The following is a 24,787-nucleotide window of genomic DNA, read 5'->3' on the forward strand; positions in this document are numbered from 1 at the left end:
AACCAATGAAGTACTTCATTGGAGTGCTGCTGTTAACAGGTCATTTACAACAGCAGGACTGGAGCTGGGAGGTACAGAAGATCTGCACTGAAGCTGGTGTTTGCTTGCTAGTTAGGGCTCATGCACACGGAGTGTTAAAAAAAACGCCAGGAAAAAGCAGCTGTAAAAACAGGCTTTTTGTATTGGCGGTAATGCACGTTTAGCCACGCTAGCTTTTAGTGGCGTTTCTCTGCCTCTATTCAAAATCAATGGTTCCCTATGAGATCATGATGATCCGACTCGCAGTGCGACTTGTGCTCTGAGAATCTTGAAGAGGAACCCCACGCCAAAATGAATAAAAAACTGTTTGGGGTCCCCCCAAGATCCATACCAGACCAATGTTAATGAGGACAAGGGCTTCCTGGCAACCCTGGCCATTGGTTGTCGAGGTCTGCAGGCTGGGGTTGTATCAGAATCTGGAAGCCCCCTTTAAGAAGGGGGAGCCCCCAGATACCGACACCCAATGTGAATGAGTAGGAGTATATCTCTTCAAGATTCTCATAGCACTCTTGCTCTGTCGCTCTCTCGCTCTTGCTCTCTCTCTTCTCTCGCTTGCTCTTTCTCTCTCGCTCTCTCTCACTTTCTCGCTCCCTCTCTCCTGATTTCTCTCTTTCTCTCTCTCCCTCCATTCCTCTCTTTCATCTCAGATGCTAACCACACCCCCTTTAAGCCAAGCCCAATATTTAGTTTAAACCATGCCCATTTTCCCACACCGCCTACACCAATGGGTACGTTGTGTAGTAGTACCTACAAATGGATGCCCCACCCTTATTTAAAATAAGACTCTGTCTACAGACAAAAAAAATGTCCCTATAATTTTTTGGATAATGTTGGCTACTATGAATATAGCAAGGAGACCCATGACTACTTGCTTTAAAATATTTTTTAGCAGAGTACATACTATGTTGTAGATCGTATGGATTCAGGTGACACTCCTACTTGTATGATTAAGTGCTTTAGAGTTTGTCTTGCAATTTGTTTCCTGTACAAGGTTGGGTTTGTTTGCTTTTTGCTGCAGGTATGCTTAGAGAATTTATGAGTCAGTCTTAAGTCATTGACATAAGAATACATTTACTGTTTTTTTTTCCGAACTATAATTCTTTTAAAACCTGAAAATGACAGTTCTAAATATTGGGCAGATACATTGCCTGTGTAGTTTGCACTAATACATATGGTCTCTAAAGGAGCAGAGTATGCATCACATCAGGGTAACCTTGGGGGGTATTTAAAGCAGTAGTAAACTGTGCACTTAAAGATAAAAAATAAAAAAAAATCTACCTGCAAGGCAATGGTATAATGTGCTAGTGTGCATCACACATTATGAAATGCTTACATTAGAATGAAGCCCTCCAGCGGTGTGCTGTCACCTCTGACAGGACTTCCATCTTCTCTTGGTCTTCCTTCTGGGTTTGCTGGCTCCAGTCCTGTAAGAGGATGAGTTGCAATGATGTAACTCCCATGCATGCGCACAGGTGTCATGGTTCACTGCACAGAGCTCAATGTATGGCACGGTATGCCATCTCTTCAGATCGCATGCGCCGGTGACATCATCTGCATCCAGTGTGATTATCTCCTAAACACTGCAAGTTTAGGAGATATTCATATGTATAGGCTTACCTGTAAGTACAAGTTCAAAAGCAGACTTTACTACCGCTTTAAATTGCCTTCTCAGATAGGGTTCTGAAGTCAACTGGTTTTCCAGCCTTTCTGTATACACACCACACTCCAGGCAAGATTCTGAACTATTTATTTACAAAACTGGTGTAAATAGGATTACTCGAGTCAAATAAAAAATTATTGTGTTGTGCCCAAATAATAAACCTAGAAAAAATACAAAAACAAATTAACAATAATAAACCGGCAGCTACCTCATAAATAGCATACAGTACATATTATGGCAAACTAATAACAAAGAAGTGTCTACTTAAACCTGTGCAGATATACATATTTGAATATCATACCAAAATTTCCATGATTAAACACACACAATGTAAATGAAGATCTTCTTGCCACTGTTGTGCTGATAAAGTAGAAATCAAAAACAGCCAGTGATTAATCCCATAGGAGAGCAGCTCACTGTCACTAAGATTAATGGAAGCTCCTTTTGTATTATCCACTCTGGAATGGTGATATATGAATTTGGATCACAGATGGATACATCAAGATGGAAATCCCATATGCATGGAAAAAGAACTTAATATTAATAAGTACTGCTTAAAAAAAATGTATTAAGAAAAACACCCACAGAGAAAGCCAAAAAACAATGAAGCATGATCCAATTTGCTCCAGTGGGGGAAACAATCCTTCCTGATCCCGCAAGAGGCCATTGAATATTCCTTGGATCAACTTTACCTATAACTATTAGAATCCAGTTATATTTTGTGCATTTAGGAAAGATTCCAGGCCTTTTTTAAAACAATCTACATAGCTGGCCAGAACCAGCTCTCGAGGGAGTCTATTCCACATTTTCACAGCTCTTACTGTGAAGAAGCCTTTATGTATTTGGAGGTAACTCTCTTTTCCTCCAGACATAAAGGGTGCCCCATCATCCTCTGCGATAACCTTATAGTAAACAACTCTACACCAAGTTCACCACAGTATATGGACAATGTACTGTATGTGTTTATACATGTTGATCATATCCCCCTAGTCTCCTCTGCTCAAGAGAGAATAAATTCAGTTCAGCTAATCTTTCCTCAGAGCTAAGCTCCTCCATGCCTCTTATCAGTTTGGTTGCTCTTTTCTGCATTCTCTCCAGTTCCACAATATCCTTTTTGTGAACTGGTGGCCAACGCTGAACTGCATATTCTACATGATTTGGACAGGGGCAAAATGATGGCTCTCCCTGCAGTCCATACCCCTTTTAATACAATAAATGATTTCGCTTGCTTTGGAAACTGCAGCTTGGCATTGCATTCTATTATTAAGTTTATGATCTGCCAGAACACCCAGATCCTTCTCCACCACCAAGTTACACCTCACATGGGCAGATAGAGTGTCAGTATGTCAAAAATCCCCAAAATCCCACAGAACACTATAGACTCACACTCCTGTGCCACCAGGCACTCCTATAGTTCAAATCTAAGCATGATGGGAACCTCCCCCACACATGAGTTTTGTATGAATGACTTCCTAAGGAAGATTTATAGGAAATATGTAGTACTTTTTACAACTTTTCTCTTTTTACCACGCTGTGATTAGGTAAATTAATATTCTTTTATTGTTCCCATTGATCTAAACAAGCACTTAACCTAGCAGTGCAGGAGCAGCCCCAAAGCAAGTGATCATTTTCTAGTTGCCGACAGTTGAGCAGTAAAGCATTAATAAATATAAATAATTTGTATCCTAGAGTAAAGGATTAACCACAGATCTCTGAATGTGAAGATATGGAGTAATTTGTTTTAGCAATTTTGGATACTGGTTGCTTAGATCTAGAGCTCTACTTTTTTAATTTCAATTTTCCTCTTTTTAAACAATATTAGCCACTGTATCACAGTTGAAAATGCATTATGTGTAGTACCTCTGCGCTGAACCCTATAGATATAACATAAAGGGAAGATGAGCTACTGCTGCATACACTGGTAAAGGGGAAACTCTGACACCAATAAAAGCAGGAAAAAGAGGTGATAGTGTTGCGCTGTATAAGGAAAGGGGAGGGGAAGGGGCAAAAGGAAAAAAGAAAGAGGGGGAGGTGGAGGGGTGGATGATCAAGGGTGGATAAAAAAAAATGTGTGTGTGTATATATATATATATATATATATATATATATATATATATATATATATATATATATATATATATATATATATATTACACCATAAAAGTAATTCATCGTGTACACATTATGTATTTCCTATAGTAAATGTAAAATATAAAATCAAGCAGCATGTGAATCAAAGTGTCATAAAGATCTATATACCATAACTAGCAAGTGCTATAAGTGCAAAAAAACTTCAAATAAACCTCAAAGTGACTAGTGCACACACAAATAAAAAAGTGACAAAATCTCATTCAGAAAATAAATGCGTAGAGCAATTCGTATAAATAAAGTGATAAGTGCCAATAAGTCCAAATAATTAGTCGCATAGATGAAAAAACGCTGAAAGAGAAATCAGTGTAACTATTGCTGTTGTGCTGTTCAAGCAACAAAGAAAGCCATATTTTGTGCTGTGCAAATCATGCAGACAATTCAGTGGCACACTCCTCCTTTCTCCTTCGTGGGATAAATGGGTGGATGTCCCCTTACCTTACCACTGTAAGGTTACAGCGTATAGTAACAAATGATGGCCAATGTGAAGATTCCTTTCTCTTTATATCAGATGATATGGTGGCAGATGAACCTCATAAAATGTAAGAGACGTTGCCAGATAGTGTAGTATTTTGATCACTCGTTTTTATTAAATAAAAATAATCTAGCTACTCGCATTTTTGAAGTTAAAAACAGGCATGCAATGTAAATACAGTGATGGACATAAGGTCTGGACGTCACTTCCTGGTGTCTCTCTCTCTCTCTTTCCGCACGTGTTCGTCACTGTCACGTGACTTCTTCAGGGACTCCCTGACAGGCAGAAGCAAACAATATCCTGGCTTAAGGGGAAATCCAAAAACATTGAGGCAGGGACCCTACATTAGTACTACAAATATTCTTGAATTTTTTTTTTTCCCCAAAATTTTTTATTGAATATTTCAGAATAACAGAGGCATGAATAACAGGGTTACAGAGTAATGGAATCAAGGTTTTACAACAAAGCAAGAATACAAAATACACTAACGGTGCAAGTATTCAACCTCATAACATTGTACTCAAACGCTGTAGGTAGAGTTATTCGCTTCTAGAGGGACAATTGCAGCTGTGTAGGGAAAGGACTGTTAATGGGCGAAAACCCACTACCTCCAAAGCTTCTGTGATGCTGGGGACATTATGTATTATATGAACCAAAGGGGCATTGCGTGTAATGTAGAGACAAGCCGAAACAGGCCACCCCATTACCCGTTCACCCCTAAAGGAAACTATCTGTGAGCGGGTGGGGGCCAGTGGTATGCATATAGTGTTTAGCTCATATGTGGTTTGTCTATAGTCAGGCAATAGCCCCTGTGTATTGGATTACTTCCCAAGTCTGGGCAGTTGCTGTTAGGACTTTTGCAGGTCTTGATGTTGTATTACACCATGTACGATAGGTGGTGGGGTTCCCATATCGGGTTTCCCGGTGTAGTATATCTGGTTACTAAATGCTACTAAAGACTAAAAACGAAACTAGACTTTGTCACGGGCAGGGGCGGACTGGGCTGCAGCCTGTCTGATCCCCCATAAAAAAAAACTGCACTGCTCCACCGTGACCCGGTACAGCGTCAGCATGGTCGGATGGTTGGCAAAGGTGTCAGCCCTGCTGCCCACATAGTAAGCTTGGTGGGCTGGGAGTCAGGACAGAGTGATGGAGGGTGAGGGAGGGATGTAACAAAAAACTTTAGCAAGCGATTAGCTGAGGAGGTAACAGGAGGCAGGCTGCACTTCGTCCTATCCAATGGGTGCACTGTCCTTTACTGCACATGTTGTGTCATGGAGCTGCTGTGGAAAGAAGCTGCATTAGTGATTGAGGTAAGAAAGAATGTGATGTTATGGCCGAACAGTGCTAGAATCTCTCTTATGCCTTGTACACACCGTCGGAAATTCTGACGGAAAAGGTCCGATCGGATTATATTGTCGGAAAATCCAATTGTGTGTGTGGGCTCTATCTGACTTTTTTTGTACTTTTTATGAACATTTGTAGAGAATTCCGATCGGACAAAGTGCCACGCATGCTCAGTTCAAATTACGAGACCAAAGCTATTGGCTACTAGACTCAACGTAGTCCCATCGTAACAAACGAACGTCCTCATGTTCCGAACGATCGGATTTTCCGACAACATTGTCCGACCATGTGTATGCAAAACCAGTTTAGGACAAAATCCGTAGGAAAAAATCAGACGGATTTTGTGGTCGGAATGTCCGACCGTGTGTACAAGACATTACTCTCTTTCTGTAAAGAACAAAGTAAGTAATAGCTGAGTTGGCAATTATTAAGCACAGCAGTGTAAAAACGTGTTTACTAAATCTCTTGGGAGGGATTTGTATGTTGTCAGTCTTCATTTTTTATGGATCTACAATAAATGATTATATTTTTTTCTCTCTCTCCCTCAATCCGTCCCTCCTTTCTTTCCTTCTTTCTTTGCCCTTGTACACAAGGTCAGACATTCCGACGAAAAATGTCCGATCGGACCGTGTTGTCGGATAATCCGACTGTGAGTGGGCTCCATCGGACTGTTTCCGTCGGAATATCCGACGGACAAAGTTTTATAGCTGGACTATAAAACCTTCCGACAACATGATCCGATCTGACTTTGTTCCGATTGTGTGAAGAGAATTCCGATCGGACAAAGTGCCACGCATGCTCAGATCAAATTCCTAGACCAAAGCTATTGGCTACTAGCCTGAACGTAGTCCCATCGTAATGAAATAACTTCATCACGTTCTGAACGATCGGATTTTCCTACAACTTTGTCCGACCGTGTGTATGCAACAGTTCCAGACAAAATCCGTCAGACAAAATCCAACGGATTTGGTTGTCAGAATGTCCGACCATGTGTACAAGGGCTTTCTTTTATCCTTTCCCCTTTTTCTTTCTTTCTTTCTTTCTTTCTTTCTTTCTTTCTTTCGTCCTTTCCCTTTTTTCTTTCTTTCTTTTTCTTTCCTTCTTCCTTTCCCCTTTTTCTTCCTTTCTTTCTTTCTTTCTTCTTTCTTTCTTTCTTTCGTCCTTTTCTTCTTTCTTTCTTTCTTTCGTCCTTTTCCCCTTTCTTTCTTTCTTTCTTTCGTCCTTTTCCCCTTTTTCTTTCTTTCGGCATTTTCCCCTTCTCTCTCTCTCTCTCTCTCTCTCTCTCTCTCTCTCTCTCTCTCTCTCTCTCTCAGCTTTATTGGCAGGACCAAATATATGTTAGCATTGCCAAAGCAGTTGAGTTTGTATAGGGAAAAGGGGGAAGGGTAATGGTTAATATAAGGGGGAATGGACATAAGTCTCTGTAAAGGATTTTTAAGTCCTCAGTCTCATATCGGGCAGCGCTCTTCACCATTTGCTCCTCTTCTCCCAGTAGAAATTGGAGTTTCCTCCTCTCTTCTATAGAAGTGAAGTCCGGGATAAGAGTTGAAAGTCTCTGGAAGTGAGTGTCCCTCACTGATGAGTACTTTGGGCAATGTAGTAGGAAGTGGTTCTCATCCTCCAGGACCCCCTGGTCACATTGCTGGCGCAGTCTACTCTCCCTGGGCTTGTAGGTCTGTCTGTGCCGTCCTAACTGGATTTCCAGGCTGTGGGCACTCAGTCTGTACAGGCTCAGGGTCTGTCTGTCTTTGGGGTCTTGTAGCACCTCCAGGTACGGGGCCAGTTTGTATTCTCTCTGTAATGACTGGTAAACAGTTAGTTTTTTGGAGTTTGTTATTTCGTTTCTCCATTCTCCAACATATTTTTCTTTGTAGTCATTCATTATGTTTTTTATTTGAGATTTTGTCAGGCCGCATTGTTGAGAGTTTGGAATAGACAAGGTGATGAGTTGTTGCAGGCCACATGGTTTGGACTGGTCCTTACTGTTCAGTAAGGCTTTATGGTGGTATGAGTTGGGACTGTTGTTTTGTAGGTGGTCCCAATATGATAGCGCCCTCTTCTGTACTGCGAGAAGTAAAGGAAATCTGCCCAACTCAGATCGGCAAGCACTGTTGGAGGTGCTCCGATGGACTTGGAGGAGGTGTTTTCAGAATTCCAGATGGAATGTTTCTGTTGGGCTGAGGTCCCATTTAGATTGGTCTGGGTAGGTGACAGGACCCCAAACTTCACTGCCATAAAGAAGAATTGGGGTGATGACACTATCAAATATTCTGAGCCAGACTCTCACTGGTGGTTTTAGGTGGTACAGCTGTCTCCTGATGGCATAGTAGGCTCTGCGTGCCTTGTCTTTTAGTGCCTCTATGGCTGGCTTGAAACTTCCTGATTTGTTCATTTCTAGGCCGAGGTATGTGTAGCTGTTAGTTTCATCAACAGTGCAATTGTTTAATTTAAAGGAAGGGCTCTTTGTTTGTTTTGTATTTTTCTTTTGGAACACCATGATTTTTGTTTTGCTTGAGTTGATTGGTAGTGCCCATGTGACACTGTATTTTTCTAGCACTTCCAGGCTGTCTTGTAGGCCTTTCTCTGTTGGTGACAGAAGTAGGAGGTCATCCGCATACAGCAGGAACTTCACCTCAGTGTCGTGTAGACTCAGTCCTGGTGCTGGGGAGGACTCTAGAGCTGCAGCCAGTTCATTGATGTAGATGTTGAAGAGGGTTGGACTTAGGCTGCAGCCCTGTCTGACTCCTCGGGCCTGCCGGAAATGTTCGGTTCTTTTCCCATTCACCTTTACGCTGCAGCTGTTCTCAGTGTATGAACTCTTAATAACATCATATGTTTTCCCTCGTATTCCACTCTCCAATAGTTTGAGGAACAGGCCTGGGTGCCACACTGAGTCAAATGCCTTCTTAAAGTCCACAAAGCAGGCAAATATCTTTCCCTGTTTTGTATGGTGGACATGGTTCTTGATGAGGCTGTGCAGGGTGTAGATGTGGTCTGTAGTGCGATGGTTTGGCATGAACCCTGCCTGACTTCTGCTGAGGACATTGTGTTGTGTGAGGAAGTTGAGGATTCGTTTGTTGAGGATACTGTTGAATAGTTTTCCTAGTGTGCTGCTGACACATATCCCTCTGTAGTTGGCTGGATCGTACTGGTCTCCACTCTTATGGATGGGAGTTATGAGGCCTTGGTTCCATACTTTAGGGTAGTAACCAGCACTCAGGACCAGATTGAAGACTTTGCATATTGCAGCGTGTACATCTGAGGAGCCGTGTTTAATCATCTCTGGCAGGATTCCATCCATCCCACTGGATTTTTTGGTTTGCAGGTTTTGGATTTTCTCCCTAATTTCTTGGGGTGTAACCAATATATCTAGGGGGTTCTGGAAGTTCTTAATTTTTTCCTCCATATCATTTAGTCTTTTGACAATGTCTTTTTGTTCTACAGTTAGAGCCTCCTCTGGAATATCTTTGTAGAGGTTCTTAAAGTAGTTGAGCCAGATGTCGCCATTTTGAATGTGGAGGTTGTTTTTCCTGGGTGCTGAGCCAATATTCTTCCATATTTCCCAGAAAGAGTTTTCCTGAAGTGCCTCTTCTAGCTGTTGCAGGTGTTTGGAGATGAGGTTTTGCTTTTTCTTTTTAAGGGTTTGTTTGTATTTTTTCTGCAGGGTGCCATGGCCTATCCTTAGGTCAGTGTTGTCAGGGTCTCTGTGTTTGTTATTGGAGACTGTCGGTGAGGTGTTCCTTAATGCTTTGCATTCTTTGTCGAACCATTTGTTGGATTGTTTGTTGGATGGTTTCTTGAAGTTGGCTTTTCTCAGCTGGGCTGTTTCTGCGATAGTGTGTAGTATTTTATGGAAGTCCTTTGTTGCCTGGTTCACACCTCGTGGGCTTATCTCATAGGTGTTTTGGAAGTTTTCAAGCTGTTTCCTAATGTCAGGTCTGTCAGTTGCCTCTCTGTATTTTGCGGTAGACTGTTTGGACCATTTAAATGATGGTGACAGGTTGCAGAGAGAAGCCCGGTGGAGTTTTGGTGATGGTTTGCTAGAAGATTTGATGTATAGCAGTAGTTGGTTGTGGTCTGACAGGTGTGTTTGTGGGGTGACTGTAAAACCATTGATGAGTGTGGGGTTCATATCTGTGATGGCATAGTCTACCACACTGCTGCCTACATGGGAGCTAAATGTGTACATTCCTAGAGAGTCCCCCTTGGTACGGCCATTGAGGATGTAGAGGCCCAAACTGCAACACAAATTCAGCAATTTTCTTCCATTTTTGTTGGTTGTGCTGTCATAGCTGTTTCTCTGTATCTGTATCGACTCCTGATCGTAATTTGCATGGCCTGCTATGTACGTGTTGCCCTCAGAGCTTGTATAGTCCTTTTCCCTTCCTGTCCTAGCATTGAGGTCTCCACAGATGAGCACTCGTCCCAGGGATTGGAAGTGGATAGCCTCACTTTGTAGAACCTCATAGGTGTCTGGTCTGAAGTATGGGGACTCTGCTGGGGCAATATATGCTGCACACAGGTAGATGTCTGACTGAGAGGTAAGAATGGAGCTGCTTATTCTTAGCCAGATGTGGCTCTCACCTTTTTTAATTGCACTGATGTTCCCCTGCAGCTCCTCCTTGTACCAGACAAGTATTCCTCCTGAACACCGACCCTGTTTGATGTTCTTATCTTTCTGTGCGGGGACAGAGAATTCTCTATAGCCAGTAGGTACTGATGATTCATCCTGTGCCCGGGTCCATGTTTCCAGGAGGATTTATATGTCCGTCTCACATAGTCTTTGTTTGAAATCTGGATCATTTACTTTGGATCCGAAGGCTGACGCATTCAGACCCTGAATGTTCCAGCTACTGATTTCTAATGATGTCATTTATTGTTTGTATATTTATATACCTTGTAATGGGTAAATTTCCTGGGACAAATTGGGTTATGGGTGGTTGTCGTTGTCTTTTTTTTTACTTTTTTAGCTGTCACATAGTTTATTGCATAATGTGCTCAGGAGGGTTCTTATCTCCTCCTTTTCTCTTCTCTGTAGTGATCTTGACATCCATCTTGGGGCGGGTGGTTTACTCCATTCTTGCCATCTTCGTGGCCCTGTTTTTTGGCTGAGTGTATTGTTGTTGTATTGTATTAGTGGCGAGGTTTGGGGTCTTGCAGTTTTAATTGTGTCTGTCTGAGAATGGGTTGTGCCATGCAATCTCGTTTGTTATACTGCTTGCTTTTTAAATGTCCCGCTCGGCTTCCTCGCCGTCTGAGCTAAGCTGAACTGGCCAGACAGCATACACCTTTAGCTCAGACGGCGAGGAAGCCGAGCGGGACATTTAAAAAGCACGCAGTATAACAAACGAGATTGCATTGATCGCTTGTGAGTAGTTTTACGTTTTTTTAAATAAAATTCACATTTTTAAACGTACTACACCATGGATATGCCTCTTTCTTGTTGTATATAACGTGGCACACTACACCAACGGAGGAACGAGGGACTCCCAGCACCACAGCAGAGGCAAGCCAGAGAGCGACACAGTGGCTTATACTGTGAAGGCTGATCCACCCCGGACGGGGTCATACCTCTAGTGAGAGCAAATTACATAAGTGGTCACTGAGCACCGGGAGCAACAGTTGAAGTCACCCCCTCCACCTCTCCCCCACTTATAGAAGAATTCTTTCACCATTTTTTCACAATTTTTTCACCATTTTTACATTTTTATTTTTATTTTTATTTTTATATTTTTATACTTTTTTCTCACTATTTTTTCACAGTTTTTTATATCAATCTTTTTATATTAATTTTTATATTAATTTCTTCCATCAAATTTAATATCAAGTCTTTTATCACATTGGTCCCGGCATAATTTTCATTTCACTTGTGGTATTGATATATATATTTTTATTTTTATCTTCATTTAATTGTCATTATTTATTATTTATTATTTTTATTTTTATTTTTATTCACAGATTTTTTATACACAGACTTTTTATCACATGATATTTATTATATGCACATATGGAGATATAATATGATTGGACATTTATTTTGTTTTCTGTGCATCCAAGTATTGGCACATGTTTTTTCACTGGCACTTGCACTTTAATATTTGAATTAAGGAATAGCATGTCTGAATAGCTACTTATGGTCTATAGTTTTAATGCTGTATTGATATTTACTGACAAGTATATATATATAGGAATAATTACCACATATTTCCGTCAGGTATCACACAGAGAGTTCTCCACTTTCATCTCTTTATTTTATTTTATATTATTTTTTTCTATTTTTATTACTTACCAGCACGCTGAAAAATCTTTGTAAATTATATTTATTTATTCAGTTTGAGTCAAAAAAGGTATAGCGCCAAATCTATTTTTCTCCTTATTTCATTTTACTGTTCCACCCAAATTGGGTGGAAAATAATAGAGGCCGCTCTTACCAGAACTATATCTTATTGTGCTAATTGTTCCATAGCGCGACCTACCCCCCCCTCTTGTCCCTACTGTTTATTGCTTATTATTGTATTTATATATTTGTCGGATTGCAGCAGCGCCATCTCACATTTTTTAGATATCACACTTACTAAAGTTAACACAACAAGCTACAGTCTCTAAAGTCCCATACACACTATCAGATTTTCTGCTGATTTCTTCGTTCAGATTTACCAAAACCATGTAGTGCAAGGGCCTGCCTGATTGCATACAAATTGAAACTCCTAAAGTTTGACCTCATATTATATGGTTTTGGTAAATCTGAAGGAAAAAATCAGCAGAAAATCTGATAGTGTGTATGGGGCTTAACAGTTTCTCACTTCTCTGGAATACAAGTGGTGTGTTCACAGGCAAAGTGATTAATAAAAGATTGAACCCTATTAAAGGACACGTCATCAGGAAAAACTTACACAGCCTACAAAATCTTAAAAAATAAAAAAAACTTTATTAAAATCCTTTACTTTGATGGACACATGGAGAACACTACATCCAACAGGAAAAGTCTTCACATTCTATTCTGCCTCACATAAACATTATACCGGAATAGACCATCATTTCGTAACACAAATGGACCTTACGGATCTAGAGAAAGCAGAAATTGGTATTATCTCAATCTCTGCTCATGCTCCCATTTCAATAACATTAAATATGACTAACATATTTCTATGCTTCTAACTGACATCACAATTCAATCCCAAATTCGGGAATCAATACTGAACAATTTTCAAACAAATTCCACCCCGATTTATCTCCCATGACAATATGGGAAGCCCACAAAACTATAAAATGAGGTGAACTAATTAAATGGGGAGCTAGAAAAAAGAAATAAGGAGGAAAAAAACGTTACTGATTTATCAGTTAAAATATCACATCTATAAACACACCTTAGCACTGAAAACAGAACAAGACCAAATTTCAATCAAAAAGGCATTACATGTATTACTAAATTCAAGGATAAAAAGATCAGTTTTTCTTAAAAAATCTATTTACTATGAACATGGATCATCGGGGCAAATACTTAGCGAAAGCACTTAAAGAAACTAAAATGGCTGGAAACATTCATTGTATTTACAATAAAGAAGTAAAACCGATATACTGTATGACCCAAACTAACTGAACTGTTTTTCACAATTACCGTATATACTCGAGTATAAGCCGAGATTTTCAGGCTCTTTTTTGAGGCTGAAAGTGCCCCCCTCGGCTTATACTCGAGTCATCGCCGTCTGACTGCTCGATCAGCGTATCGAGCAGACAGACGGCGGACATACTACAATTCGAAAGCCGCGCCTCCGCCTCCGCCTCCGCCTGTGATAGGCGGAACACTGAATTTCCCAGCAGCCTGTGTTCCGCCTATCACGGACATCGTCTCATCCTCGTCCGTAGTACGAGGATGAGACGATGTCCGTGATAGGCGGAACACAGGCTGCTGGGAAATTCAGTGTTCCGCCTATCACAGGCGAAGGCGGAGGCGCGGCTTTTGAATTTTAGAATGGCCGCCGAGGCGCCGACGAAGAGCGGCGATCCTGGCAAGGCACGGGACGGATGCACGGCACGGGACGGGACGGAGGCAAGGCACGACACGGGACGGAGGCAAGGAGGCAAGGCACGGCACGGGACGGAGGCAAGGAGGCAAGGCACGGCACGGGACGGAGGCAAGGAGGCAAGGCACGGGACGGAGGCTCGGGACACAGGCTCGGGACACAGGTAGGCTGGACACACACACACACACACACACACACACACACACACACACACACACACACACACACACACGGACACACACACACAGGGATGGATGGATGGAGACACACACACACAGGGATGGATGGATGGATGGAGACACACACACACAGGGATGGATGGATGGATGGAGACACACACACACAGGGATGGATGGATGGATGGAGACACACACACACAGGGATGGATGGATGGATGGAGACACACACACACAGGGATGGATGGATGGATGGACACACACACACACAGGGATGGATGGATGGATGGACACACACACACACAGGGATGGATGGATGGATGGACACACACACACACAGGGATGGACGGACACACAGGGATGGACGGACACACAGGGACGGACACACACACAGGGATGGACAGGCATGTCTCACCCTCGGCTTATACACGAGTCAATAAGTTTGCCAGTTTTTTTGGGGGTAAATTGGGGGCCTCGGCTTATATTCGGGTCGGCCTATACTCGAGTATATACGGTACTATTCTAAACTATAGAATATCCCAGTACAAAACAAACCAGCTTCCTTACCAGACAATAGAGAACAAATAATCACTGATTACCTAATCAAATGCAAAATGCTCACCTTATCCCAAAGTGATACTGAACATTTAGAAAAGCCTATCTCCTCTGAAGAAATATCCTCTACTAACAAAGATTTGAAAACCAGTAAAAGCCCTGGACTGGATGGTTTCACTTCACAATATTACAAGTTGTTTGCACCCATGCTTACCAAACCTTTTAACAGAAACGCTCAACTCAATAAACAAAGACCAAACTACCACCAGAGAATTCTTGCTAGCCTGTATGTCAGTAATAACAAAACCTGACAAAGATCCCACCGAATGCCCAAATTATAGGCCAATCTCCTTATTAAACATTGATTTAAAACCTTTGACCAAAACTCTAGCTAACAGGCTAAGACCCCTATTTGAAAAACGTATTGGCCCCAAACAAGTGGGCTTTATGCCCGGCCGGGAAGCAAGAGACAATAAAATTAAAACTCTGAACCTGATCCATAGGGTACACAAAACAAAATCAAAGGCTTTCTGCTGTCAACCGACGCAAAAGTTAATACGTTTACAAAATAGGGAATAGTTTTATAGCATTTTTAATAATATTTTTTTTCTTACTAGTAATTGTGGAAATCAGTGATTTTTATTGTGACTGCTACATTATGTCATAGGACATTTTTGAAACATTTTTGGGACCATTGTCATTTATACAGCAATCAGTGCTATTTAAATGCACTTATTTCTGTGTAAATGTCACTGGCAGTGAAGGAGTTAACCACTAGGGGGCGGGGAGGGGTTAAGTGTGACGTGTGTGTGTTCTTTTACTGTTGGGGGCGTGGCTTGGCATGTGACATCACTGATTGTCTTTCCCCATAACAGGGAACAGTGACAGACACACTAGGAAGCACGGGGAGAGGTTTGTTTACACATATCTCTCCTCGTTCTTCAGCTCTGTGACCCGATTGCGGGACACCAGCGGCGATCGGGTCCACGGGTCCCGCGGCCACGGAGCTCAGAAACCCGGTCACGCGCGCGACCCACGGCTGGGCACTTAAAGGGCAACGTATCTGTACGTTGATGTGCCCAGCCGTGCCATTCTGCCAACGTAAATGTGCAGGAGGTGGACCTTAAAGCGGTTTTGTACCTAAAAATTCAACTTCATATTATTAAAATCACAAGATAGCATACTTACCTAAATGAACCCTGAAAAAAAAAAATATTCATTACTTACCTTATATTTCAGATGTTTCTGCTGACTTCCGGGCTGTCCTCCCGTGGGAGTAGGCGTGGTTATCCTCCTCGCAATGGTCCCTGGGAAATTTCTAAGCTATTTCCCAAGAATCCATGGGGGGACAATGAAATTGCGAAATCTCGTGAGATTTCGGGAGGACGCCGGTCACGTGACGAGGGCGTGTCCGAATTTGCCATTTTTAAAGTGGGCAGGCAGCTGTATCTGCCATTACCACCATTGCACACACATATATATATCACAACAGGGCGGGAACTTCCGGGACGCCGCCCGTTGTGATGGTAACAAGAAACTTTTACAGCGCTGCTCACTGCTATCAGTGAGCATGCGCGAGATGGAGCGGAGCATGCTGGGAGCCGAGCGTCATCAAATAGAGGAAGTAAATGCCTGTGGGCTTCAGACGCCCACACTTAAAATGGAAAACGCCTGAGTACTTTTTTTAAACTTATCCCAAGCAAAAGAATCGTCGCGCCGGGGGTCAAAAAAACGCCGAGCGTGGATGCTAACAGACGGTAGCAGTCGCCCACCTGTGACACAGGTAAGAAAAAAAAAAAAACAGCGGAATCCCGCTTTAAGCGGTTAAACCATTGAAGTGTATGGAACCAAGAACCAGAAAAAAAACCCTGGCCGTTTCCATAAAATGCACAGATATAAACTACATCCATAGAAAACCATATTAAATGGACTGTAGTATGTTTCTGCAAAACTGAAAATGCACTAAAAATACATAGGTGGGGACCAGGCCTCATTGAAAAGACTGCAGCATGTGTGACTGCCAATTTAGCGACACTGACAGATTAGAGCAAGAGAGAATGCCATGGTTTCATATCTTGCAAGTGGTGCAGTAGATAGGAAACTCTATGTTGGACATTTCTAAGTCTCATAGAATGTTGCGTGTCACAGTATTCTATAAAACAAAAATGTAACAAATGGCACAGCCGGTATAAGAGGGTGTCAATATCTGTGTGTTTCAAAGGGAATATGGTCTATATGTTATTTTTTGTAAGGAAACTTCTCCTCCCTCAGTTATGTTACTGGGTGTTATTACACTGACACAGGATTTGTGTGCACATTAGCTTTTTAAACGTTACAGCTTTATGTAATCAGTCATTTAAAATGTGCATACTACAAAAGTGTGTGTTTTATTAATATAATTTTCTTTTACTCGACAGAACAAAGGAAGAGATATTCAAATGTTATCATGGCTGATGTGTCAGAATACCCAGTGAATGTAAGTATCTTGGTCTTTGCTGAATATGCAGTGCTATCCTTCCATTCAGTATGCAGGAATGTATTCTTTGCTTACCATTCATAAAGGGACATGCATGCATTTGGGCTTTTTACAGAGAAATACATGTCAGCCTACTTTTTTAAAAAAAATAATAAAGCATGTTAGCTGAATGTAAGGTCCACTACCAACATAAGGCACATATGGTGTTCATATCTTTAAGATGAAATGGCAGTCCACGCAAAATACACAGTGGGGGTTATTTACGAAAGGCAAATCCACTTTGCACTGAAAGTGCACTTGGAAGTGCAGTCGCTCTAAGGCCTCATGCACACGAGACGCAGATGAAACCTCTGTTAAAAAAAAGCTGAAACGCGCGTTTAGAAACGCGCGTTTTGCCGCGTTTGCATGCCGCGTTTAGACGCGTTTAGACGCGTTTAGACGCGTTTGCGTTTAAACGCGTTTATAAAGATAACATCATGTAGACCCTCCCCAAGCTCTCAAAGCATTTTTTTTAACTATTTCTGCTATTTTGATCAGAGTGAGCAGCAGCAGCATAGAGAGCAGTTGTACACTTGCATTTGCCGTGTCACTTGCCACGGCACCTGCCACAAGTTGTGGATTGTCCACTTGCCACGTCACTTGCCACAAGTTGGGGATTGTCCACTTGCCACATCACCTGCCACGTCACCTGCCACAAATTGTGGATTGTCCACTTGCCACGTCACTTGCCACATCACCTGCCACGTCACTTGCCACGAGATGTGAATTGTCCACTTTCCACGTCATCTGCCATGCCACCTGCCACAAGCTGTGGATTGTCCACTTGCCACGTCACCAGTCACATCACCTGCCACAAGTTGTGGATTGTCCACTTGCCACGTCCCTTGCCACGTCCCCTGCCACGTCACCTGCCACAAGTGGATTGTCCACTTGCCACATCACTTGCCACATCACCTGCCACAAGTTGTGGATTGTCCACTTGCCACGTCACCTGCCACAAGTTGTGGATTGTTCACTTGCCACGTCACCTGCCACAAGTTGTGGATTGTCCACTTGCCACGTCACTTGCCACAAGCTGTGGATTGTCCACTTGCCACATCACTTGCCACGTCACCTGCCACGTCACTTGCCACGTCACCTGCCACAAGTTTTGGATTGTCCACTTGCCACATCACTTGCCACATCACCTGCCACAAGTTGTGGATTGTCCACTCGCCACGTCACCTGACACAAGTTGTGGATTGTCCACTCGCCACGTCACTTGCCACATCCCCTGCCACAAGTGGATTGTCCACTTGCCACATCACTTGCCCCATCACCTGCCACAAGTTGTGGATTGTCCACTTGCCACGTCACCTGACACAAGTTGTGGATTGTCCACTCGCCACGTCACTTGCCACATCACCTGCCACAAGTGGATTGTCCACTTGCCACGTCACTTGCCACATCCCCTGCCACAAGTGGATTGTCCACTTGCCACGTCACTTGCCACGTCACCTGCCACAAGTTATGGATTGTCCACTTGCCACGTCACATGCCAGTCACCTGCCACAAGTTGTTGATTTTCCACTTGCCACGTCACCTGCCAAGTCACTTGCCGCGTCACCTGCCAGGTCACTTGCCACGTCACCTGCCACAAGTTGTCTATTGTCCACTTTCCACGTCACTTGCCACTTCTCCTGCCACGTCACTTGCCACAAGTTGTGGATTGTCCACTTGCCACATCACTTGCCACCTGCCATGTCACTTGCCACAAGTTGTGGATTGTCCACTTGCCACATCACTTGCCACAAGTTGTGGATTGTCCACTTGCAATTGCAATTGTTTAAAATATTTTTCTAATGGTTTTTCATCATTTGCAATCATTTTTGAGATTTTTAATGTAAAAAAAAAGGTCACCTTTAAAAACGCATATAAACGCAAACGCGGCTAAACGCGGCTAAACGCGGTAGCGGCGTTTTGCCGCGTTTTACCGCGTTTTGCCGCGTTTTGCGTCTGAAACGCAGAAATTTTAGTTTCTGAACGCATTTTTTTGCTTCTGGAAAAACGAGATTAAACGCAACTGCATATAAACGGAAAAAAACGAGACTGTGTGCATGGACACATAGGATAACATTGAATGAGTTCAGGTGCAGTTGAAAAAACTGTCCAACTGCATCTGAACGCGCGTTTAACTGCGTCTCGTGTGCATGAGGCCTAAATCTAAGGGTTTGATCTGAAATGAGTGGAAGCTCTGCTGATTTTATCATCCAATCATGTGCAAGCTAAAATGCTGTTTTTTATTTTCCTTGCTTGTCCCCCTCGGATCTACAGCGACTTTACTTCCCAGTGCACTTGCAGTGCAAAGTGGATTTTCCTTTAGTAAATAACCCCCAGTATGTATGTATGTATGTATGTATATATACAGTGCTGCAAAAGTATTTTGCCCCCTCCTGATTTTTGCCTTTTTTTAAATGATGATCCTTGTACACTGACATCATTCCACTGGCTTTGTGTCTCAGGACAACGGCCATTGGAGTACATTTTGCCTGCATTTGTTTGTTTGTTCTGTATCCGTGTGAGTTTTTAGTGTTTTATAAACTACCAATTAAAACTACACCATGGGGGTTATTTACTAAAGGCAAATCCACTTTGCACTACAAGTGCACTTGGAAGTGCAGTCGCTGTAGACCAAGGGGGACATGCAAGGAAAACTAAAAAAAGCTACAATTTCAGAGGAAATTGTGTGAAATGTTCTTGCCTCCACCTACAGTAGTCTACAACAGGAGTGGGCGGAGTAACTGTTGTGTGGTTTGAGGGGCTGTAGTAACTGTGAAAAGTGTTAAAAAGCTTAATATTTTAAAAAGTATAAATAGTAGTAAAAAAGTTGAAGAAGTCCCATCATTAGTTGAAAGAGGTCAAGATTTTTTTCAAAAATTATTATTTTTTTTTTCCATGGGGTGGTCATAATGTTTTGGCTGATCAAGGGGTGGTCATAATGTTTTGGCTGATCATGGGGTGGTCATAATGTTTTGGCTGATCATGGGGTTGTCAACTTTTGTCACCTCCCACTCTAGTTTTGAACATTTCGCCATTCATTCCTATGGGACCAATTTTTCTGCAAAAACGACAATATTTCGTGAACCATTCAGCGAAACATTCCACAAAGTAATAGCACACCAATCGGGAACAATCCCACGTTTCAATATATTACTGTCTATGTAGTGTAAAAGCTGTGGGAGGAGTTAGGGTGGTAAATTTGGCTATAATAAGAATAATAATTTATGTGTAAAATAACAGTAAGTGGTCTTGCTATGCAAGGACACTTAATAAAAAAGAACATTTTAGCTTGCACATGATTGGATGATAAAAATCAGCAGAGCTTCCCTTCATTTCAGATATACCCTTCAGATTTAAAGTGACTGCACTTCCAAGTGCACTTTCAAGTGCACTTGCAGTGAACTTTTAGTGCAAAGTGGATTTGCCTTATGTAAATAACCCCCATATATCAAATTCTTGGTTTTGGGTGGTGAATATTTCCTCTATAGGATGTATGCCGAAAAGTTATTTTCATCCAGAAGAACAGACATCACAGAGTCCCTGAGAGGATGGAATATCTGTACAGGCTAATTAACATTAATCTTCTGGTGAGTGCAAAGTGGTGGAGGAGTGGATTAAATGTGCACTTTGTGGTTGACAGCTGGGAGTATTAACCACTTTTCTGGATTACTACACTTTTGGACAAATATTATGGACTAGCACGTTTTGATGTCTTATTTGAGCACTATTCATTTGTCAATTTTCCTTTGTAATTGAGTATGGTACACTTTTCTAGCATTTTGACACATATGGTTTTAGCAGGAATTTTTTTACTAAGTATATAATTCATTTTTTTAGCACTGCACTGTTGTGTTTTTTTATTTAGTGTTTTTAAATGATAATTCCAGTGGACCTTTAGTCATGTTTTAACCTTTCCATCTATTAAATCTTCTGCCCTTGTTGTTTTAACTTTGTATAGTAAAACTTATTTTTCTGTCAGTAAATACCTTATACAGCTCACTGTCTGTTTCTTGTCTGGTAAAAAGCCTAGCTTTATGACATCATGCACAGCCCCCTCTCTCACTCTCGTGAGAGTTTGCCAGGAAGGGATGGGGGGGAGTCATAAGAGGGCCAATGAGAGCTGCAGGGTTGCAGAGCTGGAGGTGTGCCTCTGTGTGTCTGTGTAAATCCAGGACATGAACAGGCAGCAGCTTCAGCTGCCCAAAGTTAAAATGGATGCAGCCAGACTTAGTGGAGTGAGATTTCTGTAGCAAATTTGACAAGTAAAAAAATCACAGTATATATAAAATAATATACAAAGTGGTTGGACAGAAGCTTCAGAATGGCAAAGATGTTTTTATTACAAACTGCAGTTCCTCTTCAAGCTGTCCAAACCTACTTGGCCCTATGTGAATTAGTAATTGCACCCTAAACCAAATAACTGGATATGCCACCCTTGCTTGGCGGCAACAACTGCACTTAAGTGTGTGTGGTAACTGGCAATGAGTATTTCACATTGCTGTGGAGGAATTTTGGCCCACTCTTCTTCTCAGAATTGATTTAATTCAGCCACATTGGAGGGTTTTTGAGCATGAACGGCCTGTTTAAGGTCATGCCACAGCATCTCAATTGGATTTAAGTCCAGACTTTGACTAGGCCGCTCCAAAACCTTAATTTCGTTTTTTTTAGCTATTCAGAGGTGGACTTGCTGGTAAGTGGATTGTCCTGCATAACCAAGGTGAGCTTGAAGTTAAAGTCACAAACTGATGGCCAGACATTCTCCTTCAGGAGCCCCAGACCACCAAACTACCACCACCATATTTGGCTTGCTATGATGTTCTTTTTATGAAATGCTGTGTTTTATGCCAGATGTAACGGGATGTAAACATTCCAAAAAGTTAAACTTTTGTCTCATCAGTCCAAAGAATATTTGCCCAAAAGTCTTGGGGATAATCAAGATGTTTTTTGGTAAATGTGAGGTGAAACTTTGTTCTTTTTGATCATCAGTGGGTTTCACCTTAGAACTCTTCCATGGATGCCATTTTTGTCCAGCCTCTTTCTTATTATTGAGTCATGAACACTGACCCTGACTGAAGCAAATGAGGCCTGCAGTTCTTTAAATGTTGCTCTGGGTTCTTTTATGACCTCTTGAATGAGTAGTTCTTGTGGTCTTGGAGAAATTTTGGTAGGCCGGGCATCTCTGGGGAGTCCCAAAGCCTTAGAAATGGCTTTGTAACCCTGTAAGATAGTTACATGTCATGTTACTTTATTTCTCATCTGTTCTTAAATTTCTTTAGATCGTGGCATGATGTGTTTTTTTTTTTTAAATCTTTTAGCATGCTTCACTTTGTCAGACAGCTTCTATTTAGGTGATGTATTGATTCAACAGGGCTGGCAGTAATCGGGCCTGGATTTGGCCAGTGAAATTTACTCAGCTTTCCAAAAAATTTATTTTATCACAGTTCATTCATAAATGTAGCGGGGGGCAAGACTGCATTTTGTATTTACTCAGGTTGTGTAATATTAAAATTTGTTTGATGATCTGTATCATTTAAATGTAACAAATATGCAACAAAAATAAAATCAGAGGGAGGCAGATACTATTTCACAGCGCATATATATATATATATATATATATTTTTATTTATTTTTTTTTTTTTTACAGTATCTCACAGAAGTGAGTACACCCCTCACATTTTTGTATATATTTTATTATATCTTTTCATGTGTCAACACTGAAGAAATTATACTTTGATACAATGTAAAGTAGTGAGTGTACAGCTTTTACAACAGTGTAAATTGGCTGTCCCCTTAAAATAACTCAACACACAGCCATTAATGTTAGCCATTAACCGCTGGCAACAAAAGTGAGTACACCCCTAAGTGAATATGTCCAAATTGGGCCTAATTTTCCCTCCCGGTGTCATGTGACTCAGTGTTAATGTGGAGCAGGTGTGTTAAATTTGGTATTATCGCTCTCACTCTCTCATAGTGGTCACTGGAAGTTCAACATGGCACCTCATGGCAAAGAACTCTCTGAGGATCTGAAAAAAAAAAATTTTTGGCCTAGGATATAAGAAAATTTCCAAGACCCTGAAACTAAGCTGAAGCACCATGGCCAAGACCATACAGCAGTTTAACAGGACAGTGCTGTGAGTGCTGCCGAGGTTGAAGGGGTGGGGGGTCAGCCTGTCGGTGCTCAGACCATACGCCGCACACTGCATCAAATTGGTCTGGATGGCTGCTGTCCCAGAAGGAAGTCTATTCTAAAGATGATGTACAAGAAAGCCAGCAAACAGTTTGCTGAAGACAAGCAGGCTAAGAACATGGATTACTGGAACCATGTCCTGTGGTCTGATAAGACCAAGATACATTTATTTGGTTCAGATGGTGTCAAGCTTGTGTGGCAGAAACCAGGTGAGGAATACAAAGACAAGTGTGTCAAGCATGGTGGTGGGAGTATCGTGTGCTGGGGCTGCATGAGTGTTGCTGGCACTGGGGAGCTACAGTTCATTGAGGGAACCATGAATGCCAACTTGTACTGTGACATACTGAAGCTGAGCATGATCTCCTCCCTTCGGAGATTGGGTCGCAGGGCAGTATTCCAAAATAATAACCCCAAAAAGATCTCCAAGATGACCACTGCCTTGCTAAAGAACCCGAGAGTAAATGTGATGGACTGGCCAAGCATGTCTCCAGACCTAAACCCTATTGCGCATTTGTGGGGTATTCTCAAACGGAATGTGGAGGCGCACAAGGTCTAACATCCACCAGCTACATAATGTCGTCATGGAGGAGTGGAAGAGGACTCCATTGGCAACCTGTGAATCTCTGGTGAACTCCATGCCCAAGAGGGTTAAGGCAGTGCTGGAAAATAATGGTGGCCACACAAAATATTGACACTTTGGACATTTTCACTTAGGGATGTACTCACTTTTGTTGCCAGCCGTTTAGACATTAATGGCTGTGTGTTCAGTTATTTGGAGGGAATAGCAAATTTACACTGTTATACAAGCTGTGCACTAACTACTTTACATTGTAGCAAAGTGTAATTTCTTCAGTGTTGTCACATGAAAAGATATAATAAAATATTTACAAAAATGTGAGGGGTGTACTGACTTTTGGGAGATACTGTGTGTATATATTGAGCATAGCATTGCCCTGCCAGGGTCTAAAAGGAGGTTGTGACCCAGAATTCTCAACCAGATGGGTTGAGAGGCTCCGGGGAGCTTGTGACATGAAGAGGAAACTGGCTTTTCCGTTTCCTCAAAGTTTTCTTAAGTTTGTTTTGGGACCTGGAGCCTGGAGATTTCAAAGTGATCCGGGTGGGATGAAATCTCCGATCCTGGGTCCAGGTATTCAGAACAGCCAGCATACTGATGTGTCAGGTGTGCGCTGGGCTTTTAGTAATAGCCTGACCATGGTTCTGGGCTCCACCCCAGCAGATAAGAAGTCTGGCCCAGGGGTGCTCCAGGTGGGAGCCTGTGCAGCAAGATGCTGCTAGCTGTGTACACCAAATTGGTTGATAAACAGTCTGTAGGAGACAGACAAGGGCCCGGCATGTAAGGCCAGAAGCAGCAGTGCTGCAAGTGAGAACCAACTAGGCTAAATGCAATTTTGTTGATGGAAAAAGGAATGCTAAAACCCCTGCGAAGGGGTTTGATTTGCTGAACTATGTTGATTTGCTAAAAATGGGCAAACAAAGCCCTTAAAAGAAGAAAACGCGAGTGGCGGTGTCCTTAAAGCTCTGCATTTGAGGCTAGTCCTTTACACTATATATATATAAACGTTTGTAATTTTGCTGTCTAGCCACTCAAGGGTATTTGCTCTGTCCACCCTATTTGCTCTTCCATTCATCTTCCCTGATAT

The 24,787-nt window shown here is 42.0% G+C and overlaps 1 protein-coding gene across 3 annotated transcripts in view; it reads left to right on the forward strand.

Annotated features, from left to right (window-relative positions):
- Positions 1 to 24,787, forward strand: part of EPS8L1 (EPS8 signaling adaptor L1) — a 304,222-nt gene that overhangs the window by 147,028 nt on the left and 132,407 nt on the right. For all 3 annotated transcript variants that reach the window (XM_077457059.1, XM_077457060.1, XM_077457061.1), the window contains one exon: positions 16,842 to 16,900. In XM_077457059.1, the coding sequence (XP_077313185.1) occupies positions 16,842 to 16,900 (59 nt within the window). The remainder of the gene's footprint in view (positions 1 to 16,841; positions 16,901 to 24,787) is intronic.

This window comes from Lithobates pipiens, unplaced genomic scaffold, assembly GCF_037356315.1.
Source record: "Lithobates pipiens isolate NorthernLeopardFrog02 unplaced genomic scaffold, aLitPip1_a1.2 Scaffold_27, whole genome shotgun sequence".
Lineage (NCBI taxonomy): Eukaryota > Metazoa > Chordata > Amphibia > Anura > Ranidae > Lithobates > Lithobates pipiens.